This window comes from Meleagris gallopavo, chromosome 1 (assembly GCF_000146605.3).
Source record: "Meleagris gallopavo isolate NT-WF06-2002-E0010 breed Aviagen turkey brand Nicholas breeding stock chromosome 1, Turkey_5.1, whole genome shotgun sequence".
NCBI lineage: Eukaryota > Metazoa > Chordata > Aves > Galliformes > Phasianidae > Meleagris > Meleagris gallopavo.
In genome coordinates this window covers 112,779,220-112,793,175 of record NC_015011.2, presented here as the reverse complement: position 1 = coordinate 112,793,175, position 13,956 = coordinate 112,779,220, and the positions used below count along the sequence as shown (strand labels likewise).

The 13,956-nt window shown below is 37.8% G+C and overlaps 1 protein-coding gene across 1 annotated transcript in view; it reads right to left on the bottom strand.

Annotated features, from left to right (window-relative positions):
* DMD (dystrophin) overlaps positions 1-13,956 on the bottom strand; it is a 1,000,055-nt gene that overhangs the window by 788,551 nt on the left and 197,548 nt on the right. Inside the window, 1 exon segment of the mRNA XM_031557153.1 lies at positions 6,268-6,440. Within this exon segment, the coding sequence (XP_031413013.1) occupies positions 6,268-6,440 (173 nt within the window).

Here is a 13,956-nt window from a genome sequence, read left to right as displayed (position 1 = left end):
CTGCCACAGGCAGGGCTGCCAACCTCCAACTTTAATACTGGACCTGGCTGCCCAGGGCCCCATCCAACCTGGCCTTGAACACTTCCAGGGATGGAGCATCCACAATCTCTCTGTACAGCCTGTTCCAGCACCTCACCATTCTCATAGTAAAGAGCTTCCTCCTGACATCCAACCTAAATTTTCCCTCCTTCAACTTAAAACCATTTCCCCTTGTTCATTTCCCCTGTTCATTGTGACCTAGAGCCTGGGAGAGTAGGGTTAGTTTCAATCTGTAGCCCAAGTGACTTCTCCTCACCAAAATGTTTAATTATCCTTATACACCTAGGGAGATGGTTCTACTTAACAGCTACTGCCTTGTTTAGTCAGTAAGATGCAGAACATACCATTCATGGAACCATAGTAAGAGTTTATATTCTGAATATTTGCAATTCAAGCTCACTGATGTGCCTTTGTAGCTTTATTAAGAGACCTGCACTCCACTGCTTCTTGGACTCAGTATTAAAAGCAATTGCAATAGAGCTTAAATGCAGTGATTACACAAATGGGAACATCTACTCCAAGTAACCTCTTGAAAAACAACAACAGAAACAGCATTAGAATTATCCGATAAAAAAATGAAATCAGCCATAAACAAGAAAAGGGATGGATAAAAGTCTATGAGAGAAAGCTTCCTATGGAGAGTACTGCTCTCAGCATATTATATGTATTTAGTGCTACGCACTCGTATCTTACTGTTATTCCCTTCAAGAAGGCATGGAGAATATTCATTCAGATAAAAATTCCATAGCATTCACTGAAGATCTTCCAAAAACAAAAAACAAGCCAACCAGACCTAACTGAAAATATCAGATAAGAAAAATGAAAATATCACCAATGACAGGATAGGGATGGGATTGTTTTTGTTTCATTAAGGCATGTAATTATTTCATTAATATCATTCGTCAAAGTAAAAGGAAGCATACCAGGTGAGATTAGTGCCTCACGCAAAGCCAGTATCCCCTCCCAGTTAACAGCCTTCAGTCCTTCCACATTTCAGGATTTTAAGGAATTTCTGAGTTGGAGTCTTTATGCTTTGTGCACACCTTTTTAATGGGAATTTAGCAAGGCTGTCCAAAAGGGTTGTGTTTTATGTTTTCACTCCAGCCTTAAGCTTTTTGCACCTGAATCATGAACAAAGTTAACCTAGGGCTACAAAGATGGGGAAGGGTCCAGAGGGGAAGATGTATGAGAGCAGCTGAGACCCCTCGGTGTGCTCAGCACAGAGCAGAGGAGCTGGGGGGAGGCCTGATGGCGGCTGCAGCTCCTCACAGGGAGCAGAGGGGCAGCGCTGAGCTCTGCTCTGTGTGACAGCGACAGGGCCCGAGGGAACGGCATGGAGCTGTGTCAAGGGAGGGACAGCTGGGGGTCAGGGAAAGGGGCTGCACCAGAGGGTGGTGGGCACAGCCCTGAGTGCTGAAGTTCAAGAAGTCTTTGGACAACGCTCTCAGACATATGGTCTGATTTTTGGGTAGTCCTGTGTGAAGCCAGGAGCTGGACTCAATGGTCCTCCTGGGTCCCCTCCAATCTGTTGTACTCCGTGATTCTGTTATATTATTAGTACTGCCTAGGAAGTTTTCGGAGGGCAGATGTAAAAAATGTAACAGTGGTAGAAACAGAAGGTTGACCAAAGTATAGCATCTTTCCAATGTGCTTATTCCTTGACTTAAGGTGAATATAATGCTTTCCATATTGAAGTGCCTGTTCTCAAATGTTTTCACAGCCACTTATCTTGAATTATGTTGAAATATTATCCAGCATCTGAATTGAATTGTACGTTTAGCAATGCAAACATGATGTAAGACTGATTGATGTTTTTTTTTCCCTTTTTGAAGGCCAAATGGACACATAGAATATATTGTTAGTTACACCCTCCAAGTGCAGTAACATCAAAACCAAGAAGAGACATAAAAACTATTTCCCATTTTATCTACAGTTGCCTTCCTCCTGATACTCTCCTCTCTTTCCCCACACCACTCAGAAGGAACTGCCCACAAAGTTGGTACAACAAAAGTGTTACAAAGCCTGTAAATTGATGATGAACACATGGAAGGTGTTGAAGGATATATCAAAGATACAAAATTATTATGAACTTAATATAATTTATAAAGTTTCTATTTTACAGTTTACACACGCTTTCTTCAAAATTATTCTCAATTATCTGTTATGAACTGCAAAAAGTAGTGTTTGCAAAACAGTTAATTTTCATGAAATCACAGTTGAACAGCGTAACTAAAATTTCCCCCCAGTTCCTCTCCTCCATTGTATGTCATGTTTTCTGAAAGTAGAATGTTAATTAAATCTATTTCTACAAACTACAGTTTAAAAACTTAAGCAGTCTACCAATATTTCAAATGAAGCAATACATAGGACATGGTCAAGTGTTTATTTTGATGCAGTTGTAAAAAAAAAAGAGCTTGAAATATTCTTAGAAGAAAAATCTAACTGTTACAATACTAGTGTGCTTTAGATTCACCACAGGAATAAGCAAAGAATTTAGGAATCGATCCTAACAACTTACTACTTCCTGCCAAAATACTATTCTTTGCACTTGAGTATAAAAATATTATGAAGCAATGTCTTTGTAAGCAAATGAAATGAGAATGAGTAAGGAAAAGTTAAGGTTTGTACTTTCTAAGGGACTGATTCCTCTAGACAGCAGGAAGAAATAACTAACAGTATCAGAGAAATCTTCCCTCACTTCTGGAGAGCAGAACTGAAGAAACAAAAAAATCAAACAGGGAAAACAAATGAACTTCAATCAAAAGTGTTTCTGTTAAACGGCTTTTAATCCTAAGTATTTAAAATACAAAGTATTAATAAAGCATATGATGTGGGAGACATGCGGTTTCATGTAGCCTGGCGGTCATCCCCTGTTGTCAGGTTTACATTCAAACTGTCTACTGTAAGCACGAAGCCAAGACACTCTGACACATAAGAAGTAGGTACCTGCATTTTAAATTGGCTGAAGTAACTGCCAAGGCTTCTTATAAAAGGCTTTTTATTCTTCTATGAGATAGAAGTATATGAACAGTCAGAGTATATTAGCACACCTATTTTATTGATTGCATCTTGAATCTTGAAGGCCAATTCAGTGCTCCTGCATACTGAGCAAAAAGTGCAACGTCACTGAAAATCAATACAGAGGACACACTAAGCAAGAGGCTCACCTGAAAAATTACTGACTTGGGGCTGCAAAGAATATTGAATCTCCATCTGAGACATTTGCAGATTAACTCAGTGATTAGCAAAGTCCAGAAGAAGACAACTATTATGTCTTCGAGTTAATGGAGATATACCTCCAAGAATCTGAATGCACGCTTGCAGTTTCCTAGAAGATTGCCCAAATTCCTAGACTACAGATAAAACTTCAATAAAGAAATTCCTTTTACTTCCACTCAGGATAGGCTCACTATGTATGGAAGAGTTACGACAGTAAACATAAGATGAGCAAAAAAGATGTTCTTCTGCTATGTTGTAGTGGAACTGAATGAAATGCATAGATTTCAATGAGTAAGAAATAAACATTCACAACTAGTGAGCTTTGCACTGAACAGAAGACAGCACCGGATAGATATAACTTATAGATACTTAGACTGTTGTCTAGTGCTGAGGTAGCTTAAGTAGGATGCAGGCACCTACCTGCATCCCAAACCAAGGACTACTAAGTAAGAGCCTCTGTTTAGGAATCAAGAGCTCATTTTATAGAGCTGGACAGAATGGAATTTCTGATTACCGATTTCAGGTACCAGGTGAAGATAGGCAGTATTTTCAAGCAGGCAATTTGAGTAGTCAGATACCTTGACTAAGAAACAGGCATCCCAATGTCACATCTAAGTGAAAAGACACATGACAACTCTGACCTTCTGCTAAACTGATTTGCGAAAAACTATATCAAAATAGTTAAAATGTCAAGCAATAGTACTGATTTTAGATTTTGAGTTTACAATACTAACTAGCAATCCAATGTAATTTTAGCATAACCATTTTCTGGCACTTTTAAAATATTTTCCTTCTGAGATATATCTAAATCTATTTGTTGTTGCTGTTGTTGGAACAATCTGACAGTCTCCTGTTATTTATTAATGTCCTTCAAGGAACTTTATCACTAGATGTCAAGTCTCGACTGTTCATTTTGTAGTGAAAGTCACCTATGACAAATAAAAGCATTTGAAGCATCTGCATAGGCATTTATTACTTTACTTTGAAATTGTTACTCAACAGTTTTTGTGGGAAAACAAAAATTACTTCAGGCCCTTAAAAAAAAGAAAACTTTATAGTACTTTGTGAAGCCTACAGAAGGAAAAATCAAAATGTCGTAAAACAGACTAAAACTTTCCGGTTTCACAATCTATAACATACACATGAAATAAAGAGTAGCTTGTAATCATCATATTGTTAACGCATTAAAACTCTCGGTAGCTGCTGAATAATAATTTATAGGAATAGTGATATGCAAAGAGCCTAGAAATGCATTTATATTTGCTGTAACCTTGGATAAGCATTAAGTTTTCACTTTCTCAGTGCTCACAGTGCAGTGAAAATAGCAAAGATAGAACTGTATTCTGGAAGATCCAGGGAAAGATTTTGCTAAACTGCATTAATTACTTCCCCAAAATAATAATAAATGTGCATTCTCATGAGCTTTTATCTAAAATTAACACACTAAGATGTACGTATGACCAAAAAGAGAATACATATGCCTGTTCTAAAATTAATTAGCCTGAAGAAGGCTACATTCTTCTAAGGATGTAGCTAGTAATTAGCTCTACAAATGAGTTATTAATAGACAAATCTAAACCAACACTTTGATATGACAAATGAAGAGCATCACTGACCATGCAATATCATTTTGAGTACTCATCTCAGTAGTAACAAATGTAATGTTAGCCACGTATTTACCAAAGTAAAATGAATTTGTTTGAGAATGTCATGATCTTGTAATTATTATCTGCATGTATCTCATCAGCCTGTTAATGAGCTTTTTGTTATACAATTAAGTGGTTGATTTTCCTTGGGAAATTATCCCCAACAATAATCACCACTACAAAAGTAGGAGAGCTTTGTAGATTTATTGAACTCTGAATGCAAAGTATGAAGTTCTTAGATGCACAGAGTACAGTTAAAGATGAAATTCTCCAAGCACATTACTCAAGATACAGTTTAACAATATATCTAAGAGGGTAGAACCATGGACTCCACTGGCAAAGTGCTATCACTGTGACAGCAGTGACCTTAATCAGACAGTTTCATTCAAAAACATTACCTGTGCTAGTGAAAATTCTGGAAATACTTGTAGATCTTCACTAGTAAATTTGAAAGGCAGTCTCCAACTGTACTTTTGGAAGTATTTAGCAAAATTTTATTTTAGGCTTCTAGCAATTAAAAATTATTGCTTGGCTTGTTGTACTAATATTTTTTAAATTCCAATTATCTGTTGCTAAATAGAACATATTCACACCTGTTCAAAAACTTAAATGACAATCTGGAGCAGTCAGCTGCCTTGCAGGTCTATCCTCTTCAGGTGAGAGGTATAGAAGTATGAAAGGCAGATCAGGAGGCTTTCCACATTCGAAAATAAGTATTTCTTTGAAACCAGTAATGCCATGAGCCCCATCAACTAGACCTTTAAAATAGACTGGCTTGCATCTTTTCCTTAATCCAAGTATATGGAACCACTAGAGGACTTTGAATCTCCAGAGATAAAGTTTCATATAGCATAGACCGGAACAAGTCAACTACTAAGAGAGGGAGAATACTAAAAATCAGCTGGGGAGCAACATAAAAGGTTTTGAAAATAAAGTCTACTTTCTCCAGCTCTGTCTTTTGAAGGCAAATCCATACTTTCAATCCAGCAACTGTCAGAGGCTTTCAACAAGCACTACATTGTGCCTCTCTAGGTGCCTAAAGGAAAATGTTTTCCCTCTAGGTCAACCTCAAAGGTTTAATTTTGGATTTACTGCTTGCTTTTCTTAAAAGTTTCCAAGCCTGTGATCCTCTATCAGACTCTCAACTTGCTATGCATTGAAATTCTAGGAAAGGATCTGAGCTGAGTATCTTCACTTACACTGTAGGAAAGCTCAGATCCTCTTCCTCTGCTAGAAGTTTTCAGTCTGACAGTGTATCTACCTAGTTGACAGTAAAAATCACATAACAGATACACCATTCTCAAGTCCTGTTGGAGCCATCTGTTACAAGCTCACTGAAACAACGAGAAGTTAGTTTTCCTACCTGTGACTGTGAAGGAGTGCATTGAAAGCCAATCCATCAGACCAGCTACTGGTGAAATTGATAACATTGACCTGTGGGTAATTACGAGTTGATTGACGGACCCAGCTCAGCAGAATCTTTTCACTGTTTGTCTGCTGCAGTCCAGCCATGATGTTTTTCATTACATCTTTGACCTGCAAAAAAAGCCAGAATCTCATATGTGACTGAACTTCCTCATTTAAAGCTAAATTGTTTTTTGACTCCCAAAAGCTCCAATTGCCTAGATATAAGCATTGAAGAAAAACCTCCTAGGTAACCAAAGAACATACTTGGTGTCACAGTACAATGACAGTGATCAAGCTGGAATACATAAAAACAACTGATGCTGACTTGTTGTTGTCTGCCATTGCCGGCACACTCAGTAAAATCACCACTGTTTCACATGAAGTGCTCCATGAGCAAGCAGAGAAGGTACATTTGCACGCACTACTTATTAGAACAGAATGCATACAAACGCAGCCTTTCTCTTTGTAGTTTTCTTTACTCTGGAAATGCATCCATAGTTAATAGAATATGTTATAACAAAGGCTGATAAAATAATAAAAAGCATCTTTCTCTCATCGACAAAGTTGAAGTAAGTACTAAGGTAAAATAAATAAGAACAGTAGAGAGCACAGTATTTTCTATTTCAGCATGTAAACTATTTGCATATGTGTACCCAGATGAAAAGTGAATTTCACTGCACAGATTAAAGGAACACTGTATATGTTTCATGTTCTGAATTTTGTTTCAGAAACAGTTAATATTCCTCTTTCATCAGAGAAAGCTCACCTATCTCTAGTTATTGCTTTACAGAGAGCAATTAATTCTGAGGGGTTATAAAATATTTCCCTGGAGTTTGATACAGTGTAGCTGCTAATATATTTCTTAGCAACTTCTTTACTGGTGAAAGAGAAGTTCATAATTTATTTTCTTGTAAAGTATTCCCTTTGAAATCACTGTGCTCTCCATATATCTTGGAAAGCATAGCAGCTTTTAAAAAATATTCTCTAAGATAAAATTTAACTATAGAGTTGTTTTTCCTTATTGACTCATCCAAGGTATCTCTTTAGAATTCTCACTGGCATTGCTCAGCAACCAGTATCAGTCAGAAAACAACATCTAGTTAGTGCACTATTTACTTTATGACAAGGATTGACCACATTCTAATAATAAAACTTGTAACGCAATACACAAGCTAGAATTCCAAAACATAATCAACTATAAAAAAATAATTTCTAAGGTATTGCAGAAAAACAGTAGGAATCAGTTTATTATCCAATCTGACACTAATCAATCCAATCACTTGAATCAATTATTGAACGGAGATATGAATTATTAAAACAATCTCTTGTTTTTATATCTGAATTGCATACTATTATCAATGCCTTCAATTTTTCATTTTGAGACAGGTATAAAATTGATTTCTGAGATGAGGAGAGGAGGAGAAACTGATCCTCTATGAAATTCTCAGGCCATAATCTTGCCTTTGATCTTTCTGTAATTTCTATAAATGACTGTAATTTCTATAAATGACAACGGTACAAATGCTACTAAGATAAGAATAGCAGCATTCTGTGGTTCCTCCAAATCTACACCAGAAAACAGAAAGCAAAGAGTTTGGGAAAATTAGTAAATATGCTACTTAGTTTTGCTTAATGTGCCTGTTAGGGTATCCTTTTTTTCTTAATTTGTTTAGTTTTCACTATTGAGACTTGCCAAATTAGAGTTAAATAATTCAGCAAGAAGCAAGGAGTTCAACTCCTGTATCTCCACACAAAAAAAACTTCCCGACTACAAAAATAAAGTTTTGTTCTTCATGAATCCAGGTGCTAAAAAGAAGAAAAGTTTCAAGTGCAACATTTATTAAACCACACTTAAACAAAGTGAAAGCCTTCAAAATATTCAGGTTGTAGTAATGGAAAAACATTCATGCTACAGTTTCATTATTCACTTAGGATTTTTATTGTGTCCTTGTGTTCACAAGCACAGGTGTATCTGAATGTAAGGAGTAAACAATAACATTTGAAAAATACAATGTTCTTTTTGTGGGACACCTGAATTTATGTGAAAACAAGAATTAAAAATATAAGAATTGAAAATATAGGAGTTTGTAACAAATAAAAATCAAATGCCTGCATCGACATTAACATAACAGAAAGTTATCAATGAACTGTGAGCACTGTGAAACTGTAAGTTAGCCATGAAATAAAGCAATGGGCTGCCAAGGAAGTAACTATTCAAATGAATCCAGGCAAACTCTTGAATTTTGCTTTTGATTTAAAGAGAAGCAGCCTGAAGTTCTCCATTTCTTTCTACTTTTGAGAAAACAGCTTCAAACTCATCTTGTTGAGTTTAATATTCTGACAGTAGATGAAGATTTACTCTAATTTTCCTGCATTTCTCTGCAGAAGACTGCTAAAGTTATGATTTTTTGCTGCTTCTTGGGGAACTGCAGGCATTTAAAAATGACAAAGTAAAAGGGCCTGATCTCATCCTGAAGGTTTAGACTGCTTCCTATTCAGTGAGAAATAGTGAATAATTCCCCTTCTGCAGCTGGAAACCTTCTTGTTTTCCTGAGCACTTCCACCCCTTCTGTCTGGACAGCAGCACCCTGGCACTGAATGAGCTGCAAGTGGGATGGCTTGGCCTTGAGCCAAGTCTGCAGCTGAATGAGAAAGAGTAGGGTGGCAGTGAGGTTAGAAGGAGACTTTCTGAAGGCTTCTTAGTTAAGATGCCCTCTTCAGAAAGATCAGTACTTAGAAATGTGTGTGTCAGCCTGAAGAACTTCTGGATGGATTCCACCCTGAAATAAGCTGCCTCAGCATCCAAGCTCAAAAACTACACCCATTCCAAAGCAGCTAGCAGTTCTACTTCTCGCTGGCAGGTGACCTCTGATATTCATTTCTTTCTTGCCACTCCTTTCTAATGCCACATATCCTCACAGAAAACAAAGCTTTAAGGCATAGGAAACTCCAACTGGTAGAAAACAGAAATAGTTGCTCTTCCTGGGGGATGGCCCTATACTATTGTAATAAGAAAAACTGCTTTTGAATAGAAAGAGGGAAATGGCAGCATAAACACCACCACAGGTAACTTCCAACACGTTAAAGTGACAAACTAAAGGCTATGAAGAGAACAGGCACACGACCTCTCATCACACAGGGAAACACTGAGGCACCTACACCTGAGGCACGAAGGCAGGGAGAGGCCACCTCCAGGTAGCTGGAATTGAAAAGAGCTGGTCCTGCCACCTTTTCCAGCAGGGAGGCCTCCTCCATTCCTTGCTGACGCTTGATAAACGTGCTTTCTTCAGGGAGCCACGCTGAGGAGATGTGAACCAAGCACAGTGCATGGTACCTTTGTATGCAGCTTGCCTCGGTGCCTCAAGGCACCTGTCTCAGCTTCAGGCACCTCCAGTGTGGACTAGGGACTGGGGAGACTGAAAGTGAAGGAAGGGGATGAGATGGCAGACAGAATGGTCACAAGAGAAGGCATGATCCAGAGGCCTGGATTTTGAGGAACGTAAAGGCCAAAGACTCCAAGATACTAAGAGCTAAAAAGCCCTTTAATTTTGGATGGCATGGAAAGCATCTGGCACTGGGTGTGAAAGGGCAGTCAAAACCAGCGCATCTGTGCCTGGCCTGCTGCTGCAGAGGACTTCTGATTTATCTACTAGACTGCCAGAAAGCCCTGGGTGCAGGCTATCTAGGAACACTGCACACTTGCAACAAAAACACAGGCATGTAACATTTTATTGGAATGGTACAGAGATTCAGTATGCCAGCCACTACAAGACAGGGAGGAAAGTAGGACAGAATTTAAAATGTTACTCCTGAAGTTAAGGCTTTTTCAATTTTGCTCAAACAGGGTCCTGGCAGCTCTCTGACAGAACGATTTAGTATTTTTTACCTACTATATTTCAGGTATTCTGACTGCATGGATTACTTTTTTATAGCCAGAATCTTCTCAACTCTTTCAAAGCACATTTTAAAGAATTCCTTTTTAAAGAACACTTTCATAGATGTTCAAGACACCCATCAAAGCAAGGGATATTCTTTGCTCATTGATTTGGGGTGGAATAATAAGACTGTTAGTATTTCATTTCCACTACTATATTTCAAAGTAAAATGGTAATTCCAATTAAAATACAGGCTCTGCAATAAATGCATGAGAAGTCCAAAACTGTTAATAGCTCTGCAAAGAAGACTAAGTGGAATACATCTCTCTGGAATATTTTCCTCATGCATACAGCTATTACTTCACTCTTTTTCAACATTTTGTGACTTTTACAAAAGATGTTTGTTAGGTTTGGTTTTTCATTCCATTTATGAAAATAGGTTTGCTCTTAAAAAATAAAAAAAATAAAAAATTGAACACTGCCATACAGAATCTTTTTCTGCTTTTAAGAGAGATATTCTTTGCCAAGCGTAACAGTTCAGGAATTAATAATATTGTTTTCTTTTTGTTTAAATGCTAATTGAGCAGTGAAGCTGAGATCACAGAACTGTGAGGAAGAGGGCAGCAGCTTCAAAGAAATAGAAACCCTAATAGATTCAGTACCACAAAGAGCTTAAGCAGCAGGTGCTCAACTCAGAACCATGGTTCAATTTGAGTGAAACTTTTAATAATAATTTGAAAAACAGGCTAGATAAGAAAGGACATAATCACTACAGGGGATAGAGAAAGCCACAAGATCTCTACTGAACAGAAATGAGAGTGGCAAGAATGAGATAAATCTTTTCTGCTGCAGTGCCTCCACAACTGAGAATGCTGATACCCATTCCGACTGGCACTGAAGCACTTCATTCTCATGAACGTTTCTTCCTTCACTTCTCTCTCTCTTTTACATTTTACACAAAGACCCTGACATTTTCATAAGAGGTGGTCTATGTTGTCATATATAATTGTAGTTCTACCCTAATGTCAGCCTAGTGCAGGATGTGAAACTGGAAAAAGCTTTTTGCCAGTTAATCTGCAGAAAAAATATTTAACTGCCACACAACTCATATCTGCTATTTCCATGCAGGCAGGTGTACTTCATCTAGGTGACTCTTAGCTCTGAAAGCTCTTGGGATCGTAAAGGGAACAAATTTGCAAAAGTAGGATTGCATCGTCAAGCACAGACTGCAACAACAGCATACATAAAATCAGCCACTTATTGTATATAGGCTTTTTTTAGCCTCATACATAAAGCAGACTTGATACAAATCATAGAGAAAGGGATATTTTACTCAACGGTTAAGAACCGGCAGAAAACTTTGGTGGCCCTGACTCTGTAATTTAGTCTTAACAACAACTTGTCATATTCTCAGCTGCCTAGTGTGAAGAACCATTTATGACAGGGAAAATAGTGCAGAGGAAGAAGAGACCCATTCTTAAGAAACTTATGGACTTGTTTCACCAGAAGCACTGTAAAAGCGTAAAATTGTACCAACTTAAGAACAGAACAGAACAATCACAAATGTTCTAGATTCATGTAAATCACTTCAAAACTTGGAAGAAAAAAATGGAAAAGAACGAAGATTTTTTCCACAATAGTGTAAATAAGCAGTTTCAATTTTAACTGTTTCAGTCCTTTGAGGGGAAAATGCAGCAAACCAACATCTCCAGAGTTCCATTTAAAAAGATGACCCTATGCACAAATCTGGCTTTATTTTTATTTTGTTTATTCATTATTCACCAGCAACTGCATTATCAGATAACGTCTTCTTGCAAAACACAGCTTTATCTATTGTTAAGAATAGAAACTGATACTCAGTTCTATCCAAATCAGAATCTATTTATAAAATTTTGAATAAAAAGACAATCCAGAGTATGCAAGTCACTTCCTTTCAGCAATCCATAAATAAATTGACATGGAACACTATAGACTAAACACGGACTGAATAATGAATACTCAAGAAAGCATCACATTATTAATCCCTGCTTCATAAATATGGTCCCCGGACTTTTCATACATGGATAATTCAGCTGATGCCACTGGTATCATCACTGTCACTGGACTCTTGACAGAGCTTGAAATGAAGAACCTATATACTGCACCAAGAACAGGTCCCCTAAGCTCATACACTGGTCATTAAAAACATCACCAAACTATGAGGAATGCTGAGAAAACGTGAAAGAAAAATTAGTACTAATAATACTAAGGCACATCTTTAACCCTTCTTTTCAGGTAAAAATGTGAACTAATCAAAATATGAATTTTAACACAACTACTTATCTCAGTCCATAATTCATATAAATTAAAGCACAGTGATTCCAAAATTATTGGTAGAAGATGCTAAGATAGGTTTCATTTTCTATGTGCTTTTAGTAAGTAATTTAGAACAGTGTTATGCAATTAAACTAAAAATATTGGGAAGTGAGACTGAGATAGAAGTGATTTAACAATTTGCAGCTTTTCTCTGTTGCTCTCATTACAACTTATCCTGTAAAATTAGTAAAGAATTGCTCCCTACTGCAATGAATTATACACATGTGATTTTTTGATAGGAGTGTTTAGTTTTTAATAAAAACTCCTTTAGGTTTTGTTTCCCACTATCTTTTCTTGTTATGCTATGTAAACTTCTTGATTATTACTTGGGGACCTGAACAAGCACAAATGGACAGACAGTTAACCTAGACTCATACAAACACACAGAATTAGAGCACCTAGATGCTAATTCCTTCCAAATGTTTATTTTACTGCTTCTCAGACTTTGTTTTCCAAAGTGTCCTCATCTAACATGTTGGTTTCTACATCGATAACATACTTCCTCATTTCTCTCAAAAGTGAGAAGTTAAATGACCAATATCTGCTTCTATCAATTGTTCAGAAAGCAACTTTTTAGGGTTTTAAAATAATTATTGGAAGGATGGGTCGGCTGTGGAAAGCATGAAATATGATTATTTAATTAAAACAAAAGATTCTCATCTACAAGAAGGGTCATAAGGGGTCATAACGATGATCGGGTGAACTACAGGTCTGTCAGTCTGACCTCAGTGCCAGGAAAGGTTATGGAACAGATCATCTTGAGGGAGATCACATGGCATGTGTGGAACAACCAGGAGATCCAGAGAGCATGGGTTCATGAAAGGCAGGTCCTGCTCAACCGACCTCATCTCCTTTGATCGAGTAACCTGCCTAGCAGATGAGTGAAAGGCTGTTGGTGTACTCTACCTAGACTTCAGCAAAGCCTTTGATACTGCCTTCCACAGTATTCTCCTGAAGAAGATGGCAGCCTGTGGCTTAGACACTCTTTGCTGGGTAAAGACCTGGCTGGATGGCCAGGCCCAGAGCGTGGTAGTAAAGGGAGTTTAATCCAGCTGGTGACCAGTCACAAGTAGTGTTCCCCAGGAGTTGGTATTGCAACCTATCCTGTTTAATGTATTTATTGAGGACCTGGATAAGAGGACTTAGACACTCAGTGAGTTTGCAGATAACACCAAGTTGAGAGGAAATGTTGGTTTGCCTGGGAGTAGGAAGATCCTTCAGAAGGATCTGGACAGACTGGATAGCTGGGCTGAGGCCAATGGAATCAAGTTCAACAAGACCAAGTGCTGACTCCTACGCTTTGACCACAACAACCCCAGGCAACGTTACAGGCTTGGAGCAGAGTGGCTGGAAGTCTGTGTGGAAGAAATGGAGCTGGGGGTGTTGGTTGACACTCAGCAGAACACGAGCCAGCA